Source organism: Neoarius graeffei, chromosome 13 (assembly GCF_027579695.1).
Source record: "Neoarius graeffei isolate fNeoGra1 chromosome 13, fNeoGra1.pri, whole genome shotgun sequence".
In the NCBI taxonomy this organism is placed as follows: Eukaryota; Metazoa; Chordata; class Actinopteri; order Siluriformes; family Ariidae; genus Neoarius; species Neoarius graeffei.
The window spans coordinates 35098748-35121448 of record NC_083581.1 but is presented as its reverse complement, the minus strand read 5'-3'; the positions used below and the strand labels follow the sequence as shown (position 1 = coordinate 35121448).

The window sequence follows — 22701 nt, the reverse complement described above, 5'->3', positions numbered from 1 at the left end:
TGTGGATGGTTCTGCAATACTGATACACCAGTGGTTTTCAGTGCTAGGCAGTCCCAGGGCCATACAGCCAACCATAGAAGACCCATGGCCTTGGTGTAGCAGCCACAAAAGCACAGTCATGCTTAAGCTATAACCAGCATGGAACAGCCAGGATTAACTGATCCAAAGATCTCAGAGACTGAAGAGCCTAGTACAAAGAGAGCAGGTCCACAATGTAGGATGGCTAGCCAATTAAGTGCTTAAAATGTAAATAAAAGGACTTTATATTGTACATAGAGCTGTGAAGAGAGGCTTTGTTGGTGCCAGAAAGTAGTCTGGATGTTACATTCTTGACTTATTGAAGGTCGAGCCAGGGCTGATTTATAGAGTCCTATGAATAAAGAATTACAATATTTCAGGTATGATGAGAAGAAAGTGTGAATTACTTGTTCCATATTTTGATTTGAGAGGAGTGATTTAGGTTTTGCAACTCTCTGAAGTTGATTTAAAAAAAAAGAAAAGAAAAACCGCACTTGACAAGAGTTCATTTGCTGGTCAAATTTGAGATCAGGTTAAAAAATAACACCAAGATTTTAACATGTTGTTGTTACCCAGTGGAAGCATATACTTTATCTTGTAAAAAGGACCGGCCCCAACAAGGAACCTTGGGGGACTCTATAGCCCATGGTGACGACAAGTGAAAACAAATTGCTAACTAAGAAGGTCCTCCAACAAAGGTATGATTTGAATCAGCCTTGAGAAAACCATGTGCTCTCAGTATTCAATAAGAATGTTGACAAAAGCAAGATCTAATAGCTTTAGTACAGAATGGTTACCAATGTCAACAGCAAGCAGTGCTATGCTATGGCAAGCTTTTAAACCTGACTGAAAAGTTTCAGGGATTTCACCATATTTATTGAAACAAGGCCATTGCTGAGAAAGAAGCACCTTTTCCATAACTTTGGAGAGAAAAGGTAGCTTTAAAATAGGGCAAAAAAAGTATTAAAATCTTTGCATCAAGGTTGGCTTTTTATTTGTGTCAACTAAAGAGTAAATAAGTCTGTCGAAGTGATGTTGAAGTGATATCTTAAGTTTAATACAGTGCTTTCATACTGTAAAACATCAGGCTAGTTAGTCGAGCTCACTCAGTTGACTAACAGATTCACAGCACAAATTCTTCAGTATCCTGTTCTTCCACATACTACTGCATATATCTTCACTCTGTCCCTCTGAGTTACATGTTGATCCTGAGACCGAGATGCTGACCTCTTCTGCTCCTTGGACCTGTCTGATCCATCCTGATGCCCTACGTCTGGCTGGAGTCTCATCACATTGCTCCTGTGGAGGACGACCCCATATGGACAGTTGAAAGTCGCACTTAGAAGATGCTCTGGACACTTACAGTAATGCTTTTATGGCTGAGGACTACAGTTGATTTGCTAACTTTAGGACTGCAGTTGTCATGAATAGTTTTGCACTCAAGTTTCCATCAACAGTTTATAACTTCAACAAAACAGACTTCATGTTAAAACTATCATGAATTTCTTGGTTTCACAGTGATACTTTGTGACTACATAGGACACAGTTATAGTAGCAAGTTATTTATAATCACATTGTCTGTTACCACCCAAATGAGGATGGGTTCCCTTTTGAGCCTGGTTCCTCTCGAGGTTTCTTCCTCATGTCGTCTGAGGGAGGTTTTCCTTGCCACCATTGCCACAGGCTTGCTCACTGGGGATAGACTAGGGATAAAATTAGCTCATGTTTAAAGTCTTTAATTTTCTGTAAAGCTGCTTTGACAATGTCTATTGTTAAAAGCGCTATACAAATAAACTTGACTGTGCATGTAAACTTTTTTATTTACATTTACTTATGACTTTAAAATCCAGCTTAAGACATACTTTTTCAAACTATTCTGTAACTATGACTATGATTCCTATTTTTACTCATGTTCAATTTTATTGGCTTTAAAGTTTTTATATGTTAAATTGTTTTTTATTATTATTTTAGTTACTTTTATTTTGATTATATTATTAATATGTATTTAATTGCTTACAGACTTAAGAACTCTTCTTCAGCCTGTCCTTGCACATAATGTATAATATGTATACTTTTATATACAGAATACCTTTTATATACCTTACACATACAGGTATAATTATTCCTCTTGTATCTTTCTTGCACTATTTTAATTAGTGTTACACATATTGTTATCTTCATTTAATTATTATCAATATATTTATTGTTCTCATCTCATTATCTGTAGCCGCTTTATCCTGTTCTACAGGGTCGCAGGCAAGCTGGAGCCTATCCCAGCTGACTACGGGCAAAAGGCGGGGTACACCCTGGACAAGTCGCCAGGTCATCACAGGGCCGACACATAGACACAGACAACCATTCACACTCACACCTACAGTCAATTTAGAGTCACCAGTTAACCTAACCTGCATGTCTTTGGACTGTGGGGGAAACCGGAGCACCCGGAGGAAACCCACGCGGACACGGAGAGAACATTCAAACTCCACACAGAAAGGCCCTCACCGGCAACAGGGCTCGAACCCGGACCTTCTTGCTGTGAGGCGACAGCGCGAACCACTACACCACCGTGCCGCCCATATTTATTGTTTTATTTTTTATTCCCTTTTGTATTTAACCCTTGTGAAGCACATTGCACTGCATTAGATGCATGAAATTATTATTATTATTAGTAGTAGTAGTAGTAGTAGTAGTATTTCTCATTCTAGCATATTTAGTACATTTGCAATGTACTAAAGTTCAAATCATCTTGAAATATATTTTTTTTCTAAATTATGTATAAATTCATTATGATCCAGGTGCAGGCAGGAAAAAAAAACTAAAACAAAACAAAATGAAAAAAACTTTGCTTCCAGGTGGAAATTAGAGTCGCATCCCACATTTAGTTAATTTGAACATCTGTCTTTCACCTTCCTCTGGGCCTTCCACTATCCACACGTACACACACACCCACCCACCCACACAGACACACACACATTAACTGAGCTACCCCAAGGCTCATCAGTCGCAGATGTGTGTAAACAGTGCACACAGCAGTAGATTGTGTTTACAACAAAGTGGAAGCAGAAACTTAAACTGCACTGAGTAAAAGTTAATAAAGCAGCGCCTGTTTGAAGGGATTTGTTTGTCTCCTCCTATAAAAATAGAGTAAGTGGTTTTCCTGTATTCATTCTGGGTGTTATTGGTGAAACCAGTCAGTAAGTGGCATCAGTATAAGCAGCTTTGTTGTGTTACTGACATTAATCAGGGTAATGGTTATGTATGAGCTCATCCGGCCGAAAGAAGAGATCATCTGAGTTAGACTTGAGGTAGTGCCTTTCACTGTGAGGTCAGAGTTCACAAGGTCGTGACAGTAATTGCTTCCACAGGTTTGCCTCTTGGCACAGGGTGACTTAAGATCTGCACTGGAAGAAATGTGTTCATGATTCATTTGCTGTGAAATTTCAGTGGTTGGGAAAAAAAGGATAAAAAAAGAAAAACATGTCTTTTTTTATCTATGTATTCTGTCCCTCTGTCCATCCAACCATCCATCCCTTCACAGTCATCTATCAAGTCTTCTATGGTAGGTGTAATGGTACAGTGGTGCTTGAAAGTTTGTGAATCCTTTAGAATTTTCTATATTTCTGCATAAATATGACCTAAAACATCATCAGATTTTCACACAAGTCCTAAAAGTAGATTTAAAAGAATCCAGTTAAACAAATGAGACAAAAATATTATACTTGGTCATTTATTTATTGAGGAAAATGATCCAATATTACATATCTGGGCACGGTGGTGTAGTGGTTAGCACTGTCGCCTCACAACAAGAAGGTCCTGGGTTCGAGCCCCGGGGCCGGCAAGGGCCTTTCTGTGTGGAGTTTGCATGTTCTCCCCGTGTCCGCGTGGGTTTCCTCCGGGTGCTCCGGTTTCCCCCACAGTCCAAAGACATGCAGGTTAGGTTAACTGGTGACTCTAAATTGACCGTAGGTGTGAATGTGAGTGTGAATGGTTGTCTGTGTCTATGTGTCAGCCCTGTGATGACCTGGCGACTTGTCCAGGGTGTACCCCGCCTTTTGCCCGTAGTCAGCTGGGATAGGCTCCAGCTTGCCTGCGACCCTGTAGAAGGATAAAGCGGCTAGAGATAATGAATGAATGAATTACATATCTGTGAGTGGCAAAAGTATGTGAACCTCTAGCATTAGCAGTTAATTTGAAGGTGAAATTAGAGTCAGGTGTTTTCAATCAATGGGATGACAATCAGGTGTGAGTGGGCACTCATCAGTAAGAGCTGATTCATTTTCCTCCCAAACAACTCTCTGCGGGCAGCACGGTGGTGTAGTGGTTAGCACTGTCGGCTCACAGCAAGAAGGTCCTGGGTTCGAGCCCCGGGGCCGGTGAGGGCCTTTCTGTGCGGAGTTTGCATGTTCTCCCCGTGTCCGCGTGGGTTTCCTCCGGGTGCTCCGGTTTCCCCCACAGTCCAAAGACATGCAGGTTAGGTTAACTGGTGACTCTAAATTGACCGTAGGTGTGAGTGTGAATGGTTGTCTGTGTCTATGTGTCAGCCCTGTGATGACCTGGCGATTTGTCCAGGGTGTACCCCGCCTTTCGCCCGTAGTCAGCTGGGATAGGCTCCAGCTTGCCTGCGACCCTGTAGAAGGATAAAGCGGCTACAGATAATGAGATGAGATATTTTGCATTGCATACTATTATAAAATCTATTCACACAGACAAAATATAAGCCAGCAAGAAATAGTTTTGTAATAATAGTAATTTTAAAACTACAATTAAACATTAGAGAGAGAGACAGACAGACAGACAGACAGACAGACAGATATCTTAAAATTCTCTGAATTGTTATGCTGCTCCAAACTACTCAGCAGTTCATAAGATTCACTTGGTGTATTTCATGATTATCACAAATACATAAGTTATTTATTTTCAGTGTTACACAATACACCTGTCTTTTCTACAAGATAGCTAGCTAGCTAGATGGCTCTTCAGCATGTGAGGCAAGTCCTGCCATTCACCAGAAAGTGTTGACCCAAAGAGTCAAGTGATGATTTTTGTGAATAAATAATAGTTATTTATATCCAGTGAAATCTTACATAACCTATTTATCTTGTCTAAAGTACTCCTCCTCCTCCTACTACTACTACTATTACAAATAATAATAAGTAAATACATTTTAAAAATAATAATAATAATAATAAATGGCTCTGTAGACATGAGTCAACTCCTACTATTCACTCAAAAGAATCAACTCAAAGATGTAAATATATGATCATCACAGAATAGTTATTAATTTTCTTTGAGAGTGTTACATAATCTATTTGTCTTCTCTACAATTAAAATATACAAACAAACAAATAAACAAATAAATAAGCGGCTCATCAGATACATGTGTCAAGTCCCACTGTTCACCTGAAAGGAGTCAACTCAAAGAGTCAAATAATGATTATTACAAATAAATAACAGATTTTATTTTTCAGTGAATGCTTACATGACCTATATGTCTTGTTTGAAGTACTACTAACACTAATACTAATACTCGTGGGGGCAGCCATGGCCTGAAGGTTAGAGAAACAGCCTTGGGTTTGATTCCTGGGACTGGCAGGCAAAACTTGAGGGGAGTTGAGTGAATGAACAGCACTTTCCCCTCCCTCTATATCATGGCTGAAGTGCCCTTGAGCAAGGCACCAAACCCCCAACTGCTCCCCGGGTGCTGTAGCATCGCTGCTCACTGCTCTGGGGATGTGTGTGTGCTCATTGCTCACTTGTGTGTGCATCTGTGTGTTCACTGCTTCAGCTGGGTTAAATGCTTAAGTGTACATGTGACAAATAAAGGCCTTTTCTTCATCATCATCATCATCATCATCATTGCAAAATTCAGACATGCGAGTCATCTCCCATTGCTCACCTGAAAATTCCAACTCAGAGTCGACTCATTTGCAAATGACACATCACTAATGACCACTGGGATAAATACAAGGAATAATAGGAAATACTATGTTGAAATACTATGTTCTTAGAGGAACAAAATATGGCGTTCCATTAATAGTGAACATATGTACATGTAGTCTCAGGTTAAGAAACAAAATAATGCAGATTCTTGTTTTAATCATTAGATTAAATGTGCAGTGTGCCCGCTAGTCAAATCATTTTAAACTGGTTTTAATCTAAATTGAGAGGAAGTCCACTAAGTGGTCCGTGCATCTCTTTCTCTCATTGTTACTATAGGTTCATTTTTTGTTGAGAATCAGTCCTGTATATAGTGTTTGGTGCCTTATGGGACATTAAATGTCATACACTGTATGTGGTTGTACTGAAGTGCTCGAGTTGAAAAGAAAAGTCAGTTGAACTGGGCTTTAAACAGTTTCCAGTTAGCAATTAACAGGCTGAGCTATGACGCTGTGGAGAGATTTCTTAGGTTATATTAGTGTGTGTGTGTGTGTGTGTGTGTGTGTGTGTGTGTGTGTGTGTGTGTGTGTGTGTGTGTGTGTGTGAAATGCTCTTTGGGGGTTGTTGGACGCAGGGGGGTTCCAGTTAGTTAAACATGAAATAAGAACTGACTCCAGGAAAGCCACATCCCAGAGAGAGAGAGAGAGAGAGAGAGAGAGAGAGAAGAGGGAGGAATTATAAGAGGAGTTAAACTTCTGTCTTCCCCCAGCTGTCATAACAGCACCATACACACACACACTGCATGCTCAAGTGCAAGACACATACTTCTCTGAACTCCACACGCTCTGCCAGGATCTTAAAGGATAGTTTTAAGTGAGAGGAGAGTCAAAAGATTCTAGGACAACATTTCCACAAGGTGAGTGAATTATTATTATTATTATTATTATTATTATTATTATTATTATTATTATTATTATTATTTCTCTCCCATAAAACCTCTACTGTGGGGTGCAGAAATCTGAAATCACTACAAGAATGCTCTTTTGTATTTTTTTTCCATTCCAAGTTATATTATCATCAGCAACCTGAGTTTTTAGAAAACATTTAGAAATATTTACATGAATTTCAGAAGTTCCGAGCATGTGTTACTTCCCCCTGTTGCATGCAAGCTGGGATGGAGTCACAGATTTGTTACAAGTATAAACCCTGATCCTTGTTAGGTCATCTATATATACCCTGTTCAGTGGAAAGGAGCAGACTTGGGAAAACTCGAATATTTTGTACAATATCACAAAATATCATAAAATAGCCAAATTTAAAATTGAATAGTGACCTAGAAATAGTGCAGAATCGTTCATATGGAATATTCAAGATATTAAAGATTTCCTTTCTTTGTTTTGAACAATGTCCAGTTTTAAATTAAAAATGAGCCGACTCTTGGACAACACTGATTTTGTTTTCCTCTTTGTGCATACTCTATATTGGGGATGTACAATATTATCATATGATATTGATATTGTGATAAATGGCATTTAAATATACTTTTCAGTCTCGGCAAAATGATCAGAACACTCAACAACTGTTATTCACTGAGACAAGTAATGTGATAAGTAATGTGACATTTAAAATCTAAAATGTTTAGGGTGATTTGTAATTGTAGATATTTTTGTTATACTGTGTCATATATATCATGGTACACTGTAAAACAGTATTTGTTTTAACTTAAAAAAGTTAGTACCCAGGCTGCCTTAAAATTTTGAGTTCATTGAAATTAATATAATAAGTTAACACAATGAGACGAACAATTTAACTTACTATATGAATTTCAATGAATGCAAAATTTTAAGGCAGCCCAGGTACTAACTTTTTAAAGTCAAAACAACAAATAATTTTTTACAGTGATATATATCATATGTGATGTGATAGATTATGTAATTCTTATAGAACTGAGTGCTATCTAAACGTCTTGTTTTTTCTCTATCCCTGTTTTTTGCCCTGTCGTTTCCTTTATCTCTCTTTTTCCAGATAAATCTTAAAACAGAACTGTTTACTCATTCGGCTAACACATTTCCCTCCACATCTCTTGAGATCTCTTCATCTCTCTCATTAATTGCTCCAATTAACTGCCTAGTATTTCTTACAACCGAGCAGTAAAATAGAACATGATTTACAATTCATTTAAACTTGATCTTAACAGTACACTCTTGTGAATTCAACTCTAAAACTAAAATAAACATCAGCGATATCAGTAGTGCCATACTAACATGCTGATTTTCTTTCTCCCCAGTTAGATTTCAGAAAAAAACCCACCTCTGCCTTGCATTAAATCGTGCCGTCCCACGATGCCCTGGGTCACGGTGCTAATAGCAACCATATCCTGCGCGCTGATGAGACACGGCAACTGCCAATCAAACTCCTCAGAGGACTTCCTGTTCTCTAGTGACCCAGTTGCCATCCTGCTTCCTGACCTTCATGCCACCCTTTCACCTCTGACCTTGAGTGAGGGTGTGAGCCCCGAACCTAAACCTGCCACTCTTGCCTCCTCTCACTCCTCATCAACTCTCGTTTCTGGGAATGGATCAGTGCGTGCTCACCCTCTTCGTCCCCCACCAGCATGTTTGCGCAGGACATCTATGAAAGTCGTGTTTAAGTATGTGAACACAGTGCTGTCATGTGTGATCTTTGTGGTGGGTGTAGTGGGCAATGCCACGCTTCTAAGGATCATATGCCTCCACAAGAACATGAGAAATGGCCCCAATGCCCTGATCGCCAGCCTGGCACTGGGAGATCTCATCTACATTGCCATTGACATCCCCATCCACATCTATAAGGTAGCATACTCACCACAAAACTGTACAGAGCAACAATATGTATTACTTTAAACAATTTGGACATAAAATATTCTTTTTTATACCAACTAAACTGCTCTAGCACCCGCCTGTAGTCTTTCATGTTATGAGGCAGATTCTCTAAATTCTTTGTTTTGTCGTTGCCATCCACATTTTTTAAATCACTCTAGATTAGATCATCTGCTAAAAACAACAAAAAAGTAACACATGTGAGTGGTCAGATATGAAGCTTGCGATACAAATAAAGACCACATTCATAAACCACAAAGTGTGATACTGCATGATGCATTTACAACTTTTATTCATTTATTCTTAGTTTTAAATTAGGCTACTAATTTGTATTTTCCATCCATCCATCCATCCATCCATCCATCCATTATCCGTAACCGCTTATCCTGTGCAGGGTCGCAGGCAAGCTGGAGCCTATCCCAGCTGACTATGGGTGAGAGGCGGGGTACACCCTGGACAAGTCGCCAGATCATCGCAGGGTTGACACATAGTGACAAACAAGCATTCACATTCACACCTATGGTCAATTTAGAGTCACCAATTAGCCTAACCTGCATGTCTTTGGACTGTGGGGGAAACCGGAGCACCCGGAGAAAACCCACACAGACACGGGGAGAACATGCAAACTCCACACAGAAAGGCCCCCATCAGCCACTGGGCTTGAACCCAGAACCTTCTTGTTTTGAGGTGACAGTGGTAATCACTACACCACCGTGCTGCTCTAATTTGTATTTTCTGATATAGAAACCACTACCAAGCACCTCTCTAGCTGAGAACAATTATGGCCTGGAGTGATGGAGCTCAGGTTGAGGAACTGTCAGAGCCAGAATTCAGACACCATACAGACAGTGCTGGAATTTCTACATCAGGAATTTTTCCAGTATTTTGCGATATTTCTTGCAGCTGGAAAAAAAGACTTTTGGTTTAAGTCTGAATACAGATGCAGATTTTTTGATGCAGTAAATAGATACAGATATTGACATTGCATTTCAACTCTAATGGAAATTAAACCTAAGCAGCTCCTGTGTTGTGGGTTTCAGGGGTTCCTTGAGATCCAATGAATACATGAAATGAGTTTGGTAGAGGGTGGCATGGTAGTGTAGTGGTTAGCACTGTTGCCTCACAGCAAGAAGGTCCTGGGTTCAAGCCCAGTAGCCAGCGAGGGCCTTTCTGTGCGGAGTTTGCATGTTCTCCCCGTGTCTGCATGGGTTTCCTCCGGGTGCTCCGGTTTCCCCCACAGTCCCAAGGCATGCAGGTTAGGCTAATTGGTGGCTCTAAATTGACCGCTTGTGTGAGTGTGAATGGTTGTTTGTCTCTGTGTCAGCCTGGCGACTTGTCCAGGGTGTACCCTGCCTCTTGCCCATAGTCAGCTGGGATAGGCTCCAGCTTGCCTGCGACCCTGTAGAACAGGATAAGCGGCTACAGATAATGGATGGATGGAGTTTCATAGATGTAATGAAGCTCATTGGATTCTCACTGGCTCAAATAATGATGGCTAGTGGAGTGTTATCTCTTTGTTTCAGGAAAGAAATACAGCTGTGATTAAGATTTATGTCTATTATTACAACAATTTATTTGGTACATTTAAAGCAAAGCATTCATTGCATTCATGGCATTTAGCAGGCACGCTTACCCAGAATGACATACAATGTACCCAGAGCAGCCTGGGGAGCAATTGGGGGTTAGATGCCTTGCTCAAGGGTACTTCAGCCACTACTGCTGGTCCAGGGAATCGAACCAGCAATCTTTTGGTCCCAAAGCTGCTTCCCTTACCATTAGGCCTTGGTTTCCCCACTCTACTGCCCCATTACTATTATATTCCCACTACTACCCCATTGCTACCACTACTATCCCATTACTCCTAATATTACCCCAGTACTACCACTACTTACCATGAGCTAGCCTAGTGGTTAACATGTCCGCCTCTTGACTGGGAGATTGTGAGTTCTACTTATGGTTGGGTCATACCAAAGACCCATACATCTGGTGATCCACACTGCAATACAGATGTGAGTCAGGAGTCAAACTCATGTGGTTACCAGAGGACCAGGCCTCCACTATAACCTTAGCTATGTGAGAGACTGAGGGCTACAGAAATAGAGATTGGTGCCACCCAATGCACTGGTTAGTACTGGGACAGGAGACTGCCTGGTTAGTACTGGGACAGGAGACTGCCTTGGAAGACCAGGTTCTGGCACTGGAGGGACTTGGACTACCACTACTATGTCAGGAAAAATCTTTTGTGTATCCCAGGAATTGAGCCATATTCTCTTTCCAGCTAATACAAGAACATTGCTTAATAATATGAATCGCAGTATTATCTGTCATAATGAGATCAAAACTCATTGATTTGTTTGAATAGTTCATAAGTACTTGATGTTGCATCAGGTCCTCCTATGCTACTGTATGTTTCTCTTTTTTGTAGACTCTTTTACACGTGTGTTTTAACCGTATTAGACCTGCAACATCCACAATATCAATTTTTAGAGCACTGAAATTTGGCTTTAATTAAGAGCACCCCAGTGAATCACAGACAAATCACACTGAATCAGAGAGTCTAGTGTGTCATGACTCACAGGAGATTTGGTGTGTAATGATATGCTCTGTCTGAATTTATTTATTTATTTATTTATTTATTTTTGTACAAGTTTCAAAGGCAGAAAGGATTAGACCTAGACATGTTGACCTTCAGGACAATGACACTGATGTTATGTCTCCAATCCAGTAGATATTTTACTCCCAATTTCCACAGCACGTACAACCGAAACACACAAAAAAGTAGATTTGTGTATAAATCCAGGTGGGATTGTATAGTTTATGAACGTTCATATGCCATAAAGAAATGTGATCTCTTTTAGTAACACATGTAACTGGATCCTGCTGATAAGAGAAGCTTGCTGGTCTAGTGCGTGCGTGCACACACACACACACACACACACACACACACACACACACACTTTAAACACACAAAATCCTCAAGAGACTCTCTGCAATGCGGAGTCATCCAGATTTCCAAAGTGTTCCAGTATATTACATCATTATCTACCACTGCCTGGGCTTCTTCACCATCACTCAGAAGTACTGATAGTGTGTGTATGAGTGTGTGTGTGTGCTTGTGTGCTTGTGCGTGCGTCAAACTGTCTCAGCACTAGGTCACTCTGACATGCTTATTTTGGATCTTCTATTGATGTACCACTCAACACACACACACACACACACACACACACACTACAGGACAGAAAGTTCTCCTTAAATGGTGCCCTTAAATGGTATCTGTCCAACATTTGTTCATGTGTGTTACAGTTTGAATACTGTGTGTTTCTGGTGTTAGTGTATGCTACAGAAACACAGACGACAACCTAAATGTGTGTTTTGTACGTTTCTGGGTTTGATGTAGTTGCTGGCGATGAGGTGGCCATTTAATGACACAGTGTTTGGACTCTTCCTGTGTAAGCTCTTTCCATTCTTGCAAAAGGCTTCAGTTGGGATAACAGTGCTCAACCTGTGTGCCCTCAGTGTGGACAGGTAGGACACACACATTCACACGTGTAAGCCTGTAAACAGGCTTAATACATATAGTTATTAGAATGAAGTTAGATAGCTTAATACATGTAGTTAACAGAATGTAGTTAATACATTTTTCGAATGTATGGTGTATTCAGGTATCGTGCCGTAGCCTCATGGAGCCGTGTGCAGGGTGTGGGAATCCCAGCTTCGACTGCACTAGAGCTCATGTGTATCTGGGTGTTGTCTATTCTTCTGGCTGTTCCTGAAGCTGTGGGCTTTAACATGGTCAGCTTTGACCACAACAATATGACTGTACAGACCTGCATGCTCAAGCCAGAGTCACAGTTTATGATTGTAAGTGAACCCCCCCACCACACACACACACTCAGTCTAACCTAAACTATTCTCACATCATGCCTGGACTCTGTAAAATACAAAGCCAATATTCCAGCAAATATGTGACGAATCATGGAATCCACGGACACATGTCGGCCGAAACGAATCCGAGAAAATGCTTCTTTGCGATTTTCTCGGATTCGTTTCGGCCGACATGTGTCCGTGGATTCCATGACTCGTCACATATATACACGTGTGTATTAGCATGTTTCCAGGCACAGATTAATTAATAATGTGTATAAATATAGCATTTACATTTCTGCAGTTAAACTTGAAAGCTGAGAAAACACTGTGGCTAAACAGCTGGTAAACTTTAAAGCTAATCATATGCTCGCTTCTGTATAGGCTAACCGTTTTGCTAGCTAGCACTTACCTGTGAAGTTTTTTTTTTACAGACAATGCAAAGGTACAGTGACAGTAAAAACTAAACAAATCTACTGCAAACATCCTCAGACGTGTTGAGAGATTACTAAAAAAGGACTGTTAAATCGTAAAATTAAAACCGTGTGTGCAGTTTTACAGAGACGCAAAGGACTGGTGGTTGTTCGGATTTTATTTCTGCATGCCGTTAGCGTGTACAGCTATCTTCTACACTCTGATGACCTGCGAGATGCTGAATTACAGGAAAGGAAGTCTGAGAATCGCCCTCAGTGAACACCTCAAACAGGCGAGTCATTTGGAGATGATTCAGTGAGGTATTGGATGTTTACTGCAAGTGAAGCCTTATAAATTGAAATGAGACTATTTTCTATGTACACTTTATTAGCTGCTATATTTTTCACTGATGTGGTCGCGTTGAATGTGGTGTCTTTTTGACCAAACAACTGAGACACACTCTTTCTAATATTAACGTACATGGTGAATGAATGTGATTCTGTGTGTTTGTTGGCAGCGACGTGAAGTAGCGAAGGCTGTATTCTCTCTGGTGCTAATCTTCGCTCTGTGCTGGTTTCCTCTCCACCTGAGTCGCATTCTGAAGAAAATGGTTTACTTTCAGCATGACGCTCAGCGCTGTGATCTGCTCAAGTAAGAAACATGAGCATGTGCTAAAATCAGATTACTTTGTGACATTTCTTATATTTATGCTTAGTTTTCCAAACACAATTTATTTTTCTGTAATGGTGATGTTTCCCAGTATTGGCAGAAACCAGGTAGATTTTTTTAATTGTAGTTTTTCAGAGTGGTTTTTTTTTTTATTAAAAAATTTCTCAAAACATCTGGGGTCACTGTTGATATTCCCAGTATATTTCTTTTGTTTCCACTCTCATTGTAGCTCTACAATGTCTTAAAGGCTGACGAGCTATGTACTAGCTAGCAAAATTCCTAGCCTCCATTATTAACAAGGTAACAAATTGGCAAGACCCAAAGTATATTTTCAGTAGCTATAGTGACCTTCCCGATACAACATTGTGCCAACATTGACGAAGGAGCACTTTTGGGTGGCACGGTGGTGTAAGTGGTTAGCACGGTCGCCTCACAGCAAGAAGGTTCTGGGTTTGAACCCAGCTGCCGGCGAGGGCCTTTCTGTGTGGCGTTTGCATGTTCTCCCCGTGTCTGTGTGGGTGTGCTCTGGTTTCCCCCACAATCCAAAGACATGCAGTTACCGTATGTTGATGTGGGGTGGCCTTGGGCTGAGGTGCCCTTGAGCAAGGTACCGAACCCCTGACTGCTCCCCGGGCGCTCTGGTGTGGCTGCCCACTGCTCTGAATGTGTGCATGTGTTCACTGCTTCAGATGGGTTAAATGCAGAGGATGAATTTCACTGTGCTTGAAGTGTGCACACAATAAAGGTGTGCACACTTCAAGCACAGCGAAATTCATCTTCTGCATTTAACCCATCTGAATAAATAAAGGTTACAAATAAAGGTTTCTTCTTCTTCTTTTATAACAGCCTCACCAAAGCCTCACCAAAGTTGGCCCAAAGCTAACCCAACACTGGCAAGGTATATTTAAAAATAATTGAAACTCTGTTGGGTGGCACGGTGGTGCAGTGGTTAACATTGTCACCTCAAAGCACGAAAGTTCTGGGTTTGAGCCCAGTGGCCGATGAGGGCCTTTCTATGTGGAGTTTGCATGTTCTCCCCATGTCTGCATGGGTTTCCTCCGGGTGCTCCAGTTTCCCCCACAGTCCAAAGACATGCAGGTTAGGCTAATTGGTGGCTCTAAATTGACCATTGGTGTGAGTGTGAATGGTTGTTTGTCTCTATGTGTAAGCCCTGCGATGATCTGGTGACTTGTCCAGGGTGTACCCCGCCTCTCACCCATAGTCAGCTGTGATAGACTCCAGCTTGCCCATGACCCTGCACAGGATAAGTGGTTACGGATAATGGATGGGTGAAATTCTGATGGCCCACTATTGGCCCAGTGGACAAAATTACATTGTGCCAATATTGGAAAGGTGGATTTAACGATGGATGACATTTTAGTGTCTCTGGAAGCCCAACGTTGACCCAGTGGAATAATTGGCATCAATTTGTCATTTTGTTTCCTAGGCAGCTAGCCTATGGTCTGCTTCAGTACTGGCCTAGCAACAGGGTTTCCTCAGTTTTATTTCCACCTTCCAATTTCAAAATGTCAAAGCCACAAATGTGAAAGTTTCATTCGTCACGTTTTCAATGTGAGACTGGTAACATGCTAAGAGCAAAATTGTTATAAACACATTATTTATAATATATAAATTCAGTGGTAACTGTAATGTCTTTGTATGTTTGCTAGTTTGTTGCTGGTGCTTGATTACTTCAGCATAAACCTGGCGACTATAAACTCCTGCATCAACCCTATCATACTGTACCTCGTCAGCAAGAAGTTCAAAACCTGCTTTAAGGTATAGATACTCCTTTTATCACTTATTCTCACACATTCTCTGCTCCCGCTCCATCAGTCCATCTTTATTTCTGGTATTTTGACTCTCGCTTATTCATATCTAGCATGGTAGTAGTAAGATATTTGTATCTGGGATGAATAACTTCACATGATTTAGTCTGATGCTGTTTATAATATGGGGCTAAAGGTTGCAGATTGGTGGATATACAGCATTTTGTTAACTTTCTCTCCATTCTTCCTCAGTCATGCCTGTGTTGTTGTTGTTATTCGGGTTCTCTGCTGAGCAGCATGGGGACCAGCACCCAGTACAAGAACCCTGACCTACAGAACGGCCTTACAGACCGCACAGCATTGCGCAAGGACAGTTACAATTGAGGGCACACACTTAAAGTATCATGATGGTCCAAGAGCAACTGATAACACACTGAGATGATGAACTCTGGCGGCAGAGATGGCTTAATATTCGCAAAAGTAACTGACGTCTCAAAATGCTTGAAAAAGACTTTTTTTTGCTTGTGCACATCAGTTTAAATTCTCAAATACAAAGCGTATGATGTTTTGATGCTGACTGACATGTTGATAGTATTATTGTAGAAAATGCTATATTTTATTATATTGATGTTTTTATATTATATTTATTCCGGTTAGAACTCTAAACAGTAACAGTAAGACAACATCATCATATACTTTTGCAATAAGTTATTTGGTGTTTCATTTAGGTTGTATTCACATTATAAGGTTGAACATTGTGGGGTTTTCTTTTTTCAGAGCTGTGCAAATATAAAATATCCCCCCCCCCCCCCCCAAAAAAATCATTTCCATCGTGCAATATCAACAGGATGTATATCTGATACACGGGTCATGAAGTGTAGCTTAAAAGAAATTGACTACAAAAACAGAAAAAGCTCTTTGCCTGGCTTCTGCAGTGAGCTGGGTTTCTTTAAAGATCATTGTGGGAAAGCGAGCCATCACATTGTAAAACTCTCTCTAGTAGTGAAGAGGATCCTGACTTTTCACAATGCTTTGAGCAAACTGCATCAGCATCATGATGGCTTGTAAGTATTATGTGCTGTTTTCATGATGCATCTGGTTCCATTCACTTCTGAAATCAAATGCAACAAAATATTTCGTCTGCAGCATTAATATAGTTAACATTTTCCTCTCACCATGCCTAATTGTCATGAGTGACATTCAAAGTTTCAAGATTTTTACTTGGTTCGCTGTTAATTAATCTCATCTCATTATCTCTAGCCGCTTTATCCTGTTCTACAGGGTCGCAGGCAAGCTGGAGCCTATCCCAGCTGACTACGGGCGAAAGGCGGGGTACACCCTGGACAAGTCGCCAGGTCATCACAGGGCTGACACATAGACACAGACAACCATTCACACTCACATTCACACCTACGGTCAATTTAGAGCCACCAGTTAACCTAACCTGCATGTCTTTGGACTGTGGGGGAAACCGGAGCACCCGGAGGAAACCCACGCGGACAGGGGGAGAACATGCAAACTCCGCACAGAAAGGCCCTCGTCAGCCACGGGGCTCGAACCCGGACCTTCTTGCTGTGAGGTGACAGCGCTAACCACTACACCACCGTGCCGCCCATTGTTAATTCATCTAAAGAGGTTATTTGTTTCAAGGCTTGTCTTTTAAAAGATAATCTAGCAAGATCACAGGAATGTATCGAGACAGATTTGTGTTTACTATCCCCTGTATCGTTTGTTTTGTGATTTAATAAACTATATATTAAATAATTAAATAATTAAATCCTTTGCTTTACACACTTGGATTCTGGATTCTGATTGGTCGATAACTATAACCCTCAGAGTAGTTGCAAAGCTCATTTTAATACGGTATTGTTTCTATATTAAGAGCGATAACTTATGAATAGCTAACACAATTAACATATTTACAGCAGACACGCCACAGAAACCAATACAGAAAGAAACATGCAATCATTCATTATCTCTAGCCGCTTTATCCTTCTACAGAGTCGCAGGCAAGCTGGAGCCTATCCCAGCTGACTATGGGCGAAAGGCGGGGTACACCCTGGACAAGTCGCCAGGTCATCACAGGGCTGACACATAGACACAGACAACCATTCACACTCACATTCACACCTACGGTCAATTTAGAGTCACCAGTTAACCTAACCTGCATGTCTTTGGACTGTGGGGGAAACCGGAGCACCCGGAGGAAACCCACGCGGACACGGGGAGAACATGCAAACTCCACACAGAAAGGCCCTCGCCGGCCCCGGGGCTCGAACCCAGGACCTTCTTGCTGTGAGGCGACAGCGCTAACCACTACACCACCGTGCCGCCCAGAAAGAAACATGCAATCATTGATATGGTGACAATTTTGTAAGAACACGTTACTTCAACATTTTTGGAAGGAGTCTCCAGTGTCAACGCTTTCTAATTGTCAGAGGTAAAGCTGTAACTGTGAGATTTCCACTACTGGAAAGTTGCTCTTTCTTCTTCACATGACAAAGTAGATTGTTGTTGTTGTTGTGTTATTCACTTTAAGTGAGAAAAAAAGAGAGGCTCGTGAAGGAACAACTGCTTCCATCTGCTATTACAGAAGTAATATCAAGAAAGAACTTGTCCCACAGAAGGACCACAAAGTTAAAGTTACTTATAAATGAATGTAATCTATGACATCATTTATTAATAAAGTCAAATGGTTGGCACTGGCAAGTTGGTGTAGTATAAGAGGAATAAAACGCTTTGTGATGTGCTGTTATAGGAAAACACTCAACCACATCACACCACAGTATCACTGATTATTTTATTCTTTAACTGAATTTCAATGCACGTCCTACTGTGCTTAATTTCTTCCCAATGAAAAGCAATGGAAAGTTCATTTATGCTGCAGTAAAATCTGTTCCTGTGTCTGAAGAATAAAGTGTGCAGTTAAAGAATTAACATCAGCACAGCTCCACTTTCATGTAGTTAACTAATCAGAGTTGTGGGTTTGAACATATGTTGTTACACATGTGAGCAATTACGCTCTTTTCCCTTCCCACTACCATCCCCCTGGTTATGTCCCCTGACTCACTCACACTCTATGAGTTTGCCAGTCTCACTCCCTCCTTCCCTCCCTCCCGCTCTCTCTGTCAACTTGGAGCTGACACAACAGTCCGGATCAATCCACAGAATCAACTCGCTTACTGGCACAGAAATGTTCACATAATTGTGATCCACTGTCAATTCGTGAAGTCAATTAACATAGAATACAATTTAAATCTAAAATAAAATCATTTACAACAGAACAAAAGGCCAAACAAAAAGAGAAAAACTGAATAAGACAGAATACTTTTGTGCAAACACCCTGACAGGGTTGATTATTACATATTGATGGATGGAGTAGGGCGACATGTTGGTGCAGTAGGTGGTGTCAACATGGGTTGATCCTTCAGGTTCTCTGGTTTCCTCCCATTTCTGCTCAAATGTGCTGTTTTAAAAAAAACAGTAGACTTTTTTTTCTATTTGTATTTCAGACAGAAGTACTAGTGCATCTCAAACAATTAGAATATCGTGAAAAAGTTATTTTTCCATAATTTAATTCAGAAAGGTAAACTGTCATATATTCTATGTTCATGACACATAAAGTGAAATATTTCAAATCTTTTTTTGTTTTAATTTTGATGATTATGGCTTATAGCTCATGAAAATCAGAAATCCAGTATCTCAAAATATTAGAACATTCCCTAAGATCAATCAAAAAAGGATTTATAATACAAAAATGCCCAACTTCTGAAAAGCATGTTTATTTATACACTCAATACTTGGTTGGGGCTCCTTTACCATGAATTACTGCATCAATGCAGCGTGACATGGAGGCATGAGCATCGCCACCACTGAATGTGAAGGGGACATGTCCTTGAACTGCGGTAAAGTTGGAAATATATTCACAGATTCAAACTTCAAAAACATTGTTAAAATACAATAGACACTTCTTTCCTACTGTACCAAGGTAAACAATGAGCTACAACCTAATTTTAATCAAAACGAGTAATTCTCCAAGCTGAACAAATAACACTTATTTTATTCCATTGAAGCTTTTCATCTATACAGCAATCAAATCCATAGAAAGGTTTTAAAACTTTTTACTGCACAAAATTCTTGGACATACCCAAGCTTTCAACTCTTTCAGGAGCCTTCATGGTATTTATTTATCCTATATAACTTGGTTAAATGATGTAAATGAGCCATAGTACCCAGTTTATTCCCCATATTCCCCAGGTTATTCCCCATATTCCCCAGTTTATTCTCCACATTAACCAGTTTATTCCCCATATTCCCCAGTTTATTCCCCATATCACCCAGTTTATTCCCCATATTCCCCGGTTTATTCCCCATATTCCCCAGTTTATTCCCCATATCACCCAGTTTATTCCCCATATTCCCCAGTTTATTCCCCATATTCCCCAATTTATTCTCCACATTCCCCAGTTTATTCCCCATATCACCCAGTTTATTCCCCATATTCCCCAATTTATTCTCCACATTACCCAGTTTATTCCCCATATCACCCAGTTTATTCCCCATATTCCCCAATTTATTCTCCACATTACCCAGTTTATTCCCCATATCACCCAGTTTATTCCCCATATTCCCCAATTTATTCTCCACATTACCCAGTTTATTCCCCATATTCTCGTTTATTCCCTATATCACTCAGTTTATTCCCCATATTCCCCAGATTATTCCCCATATTCCCCAGTTTATTCTCCACATTATCTAATTTATTCCCCACATTCCCCAGTTTATTCTCCACATTCCCCAGTTTAATCCCCATATTCCCCAGTTTATTTCCCATATCATCCAGTTTATTTCCCATATTTCCCAGTTTATCCTCCACATTACCCAGTTTATTCCACATATTTTCCAGCTTATTCTCCACATTACCCAGTTTATTCCCCATATCACCCAGTTTATTCCCCATATTCCCCAGTTTATTCTCCACATTACCCAGTTTATTCCCCAGTTTATTCCCCATATTTTCCATCTTATTCTCCACATTACCCAGTTTATTCCCCATATCACTCAGTTTATTCCCCATATTCCCCAGTTTATTCCCCATATTCCCCAATTTATTCTCCACATTACCCAGTTTATTCCCCATATTCTCGTTTATTCCCTATATCACCCAGTTTATTCCCCATATTCCCCAGTTTATTCCCCATATTTTCCTGCTTATTCTCCACATTACCCAGTTTATTCCCCAGTTTATTCCCCAGTTTATTCTCCACATTATCCAGTTTATTCCCCATATTCCCCAGTTTATTCCCCATATCACCCAGTTTATTTCCCATATTTCCCAGTTTATCTTCCACATTACCCAGTTTATTCCCCATATTTTCCTGCTTATTCTCCACATTACCCAGTTTATTCCCCATATTCTCGTTTATTCCCTATATCACCCAGTTTATTCCCCATATTCCCCAGTTTATTCCCCATATTTTCCTGCTTATTCTCCACATTACTCAGTTTATTCCCCAGTTTATTCCCCAGTTTATTCTCCACATTATCCAGTTTATTCCCCATATTCCCCAGTTTATTCCCCATATCACCCAGTTTATTTCCCATATTTCCCAGTTTATCTTCCACATTACCCAGTTTATTCCCCATATTTTCCTGCTTATTCTCCACATTACCCAGTTTATTCCCCAGTTTATTCCCCAGTTTATTCTCCACATTATCCAGTTTATTCCCCATATTCCCCAGTTTATTCCCCATATTTTCCTGCTTATTCTCCACATTACCCAGTTTATTCCCCAGTTTATTCTCCACATTATCCAGTTTATTCCCCATATTCCCCAGTTTATTCCCTATTTCACCCAGTTTATTCCCCATATTCCCCAGTTTATTCCCCATATCACCCAGTTTATTTCCCATATTTCCCAGTTTATCCTCCACATTACCCAGTTTATTCCCCATATTTTCCAGCTTATTCTCCACATTACCCAGTTTATTCCCCATATCACCCAGTTTATTCCCCATATTCCCCAGTTTATTCTCCACATTAACCATTTTATTCCCCATATTCCCCAGTTTATTCCCCATATTTTCCAGCTTATTCTCCACATTACCCAGTTTATTCCCCAGTTTATTCTCCACATTACCCAGTGTATTCCCCATATTCCCCAATTTATTTCCTATATTTTCCAGCTTATTCTCCACATTACCCAGTTTATTCCCCATATCACCCAGTTTATTCCCCATATTCCCCAATTTATTCTCCACATTACCCAGTTTATTCCCCATGTTCCCCAGTTTATTTCCCATATCACCCAGTGTATTCCCCATATTCCCTAGTTTATTCTCCACATTAACCAGTTTATTCCCCATATTCCCCAGTTTAATCCTCATATTTTCCAGCTTATCCTCCACATTACCCAGTTTATTCTCCATATCACCCAGTTTATTCCCCATATCACCCAGTTTATTCCCCATATCACCCAGTTTATTCCCCATATCACCCAGTTTATTTCCCATATTTTCCAGCTTATTCTCCACATTACCCAGTTTATTCCCCAGTTTATTCTCCACATTACCCAGTGTATTCCCCATATTCCCCAATTTATTTCCCATATTTTCCAGCTTATTCTCCACATTACCCAGTTTATTCCCTATATCACCCAGTTTATTCCCCATATTCCCCAATTTATTCTCCACATTACCCAGTTTATTCCCCATGTTCCCCAGTTTATTTCCCATATCACCCAGTGTATTCCCCATATTCCCTAGTTTATCCTCCACATTACCCTGTTTATTCCCCATATTCCCCAGTTTAATCCTCATATTTTCCAGCTTATCCTCCACATTACCCAGTTTATTCTCCATATCACCCAGTTTATTCCCCATATCACCCAGTTTATTCCCCAGTTTATCACCCAGTTTATTCCCCATATCACCCAGTTTATTTCCCATATTTTCCAGCTTATTCTCCACATTACCCAGTTTATTCCCCATATCACCCAGTTTATTCCCCATATTCCCCAATTTATCCCCCATATTCCCCAATTTATTCTCCAGATTACCCAGTTTATTCCCCATATTCCCCAGTTTATTCCCCATATCACCCAGTTTATTCCCCATATTCCCCAGTTTATTGTCTGCACGTCAGTCACACCATAGATTCAAACGTGTTTAAAGTTATCACGTTATAACGTGAAATGTTTTATGTAATAATGTTTAAATATATTGTTATAACG

At 40.3% G+C, this 22701-nt stretch overlaps 1 protein-coding gene across 1 annotated transcript; it reads left to right on the top strand.

Moving 5' to 3' along the window:
- Nucleotides 1-6677: 6677 nt before the first annotated feature.
- On the top strand, nt 6678-16793 carry ednrab (endothelin receptor type Ab). Its single transcript, XM_060936799.1, has 8 exons — nt 6678-6811; nt 8183-8726; nt 12151-12278; nt 12416-12614; nt 13171-13323; nt 13549-13682; nt 15371-15479; nt 15722-16793. The coding sequence occupies exons 2-8, from the start codon at nt 8238-8240 to the stop codon at nt 15851-15853; spliced, it is 1344 nt and encodes a 447-aa protein (XP_060792782.1). The 5' UTR covers nt 6678-6811; nt 8183-8237; the 3' UTR covers nt 15854-16793.
- Nucleotides 16794-22701: the final 5908 nt, after the last annotated feature.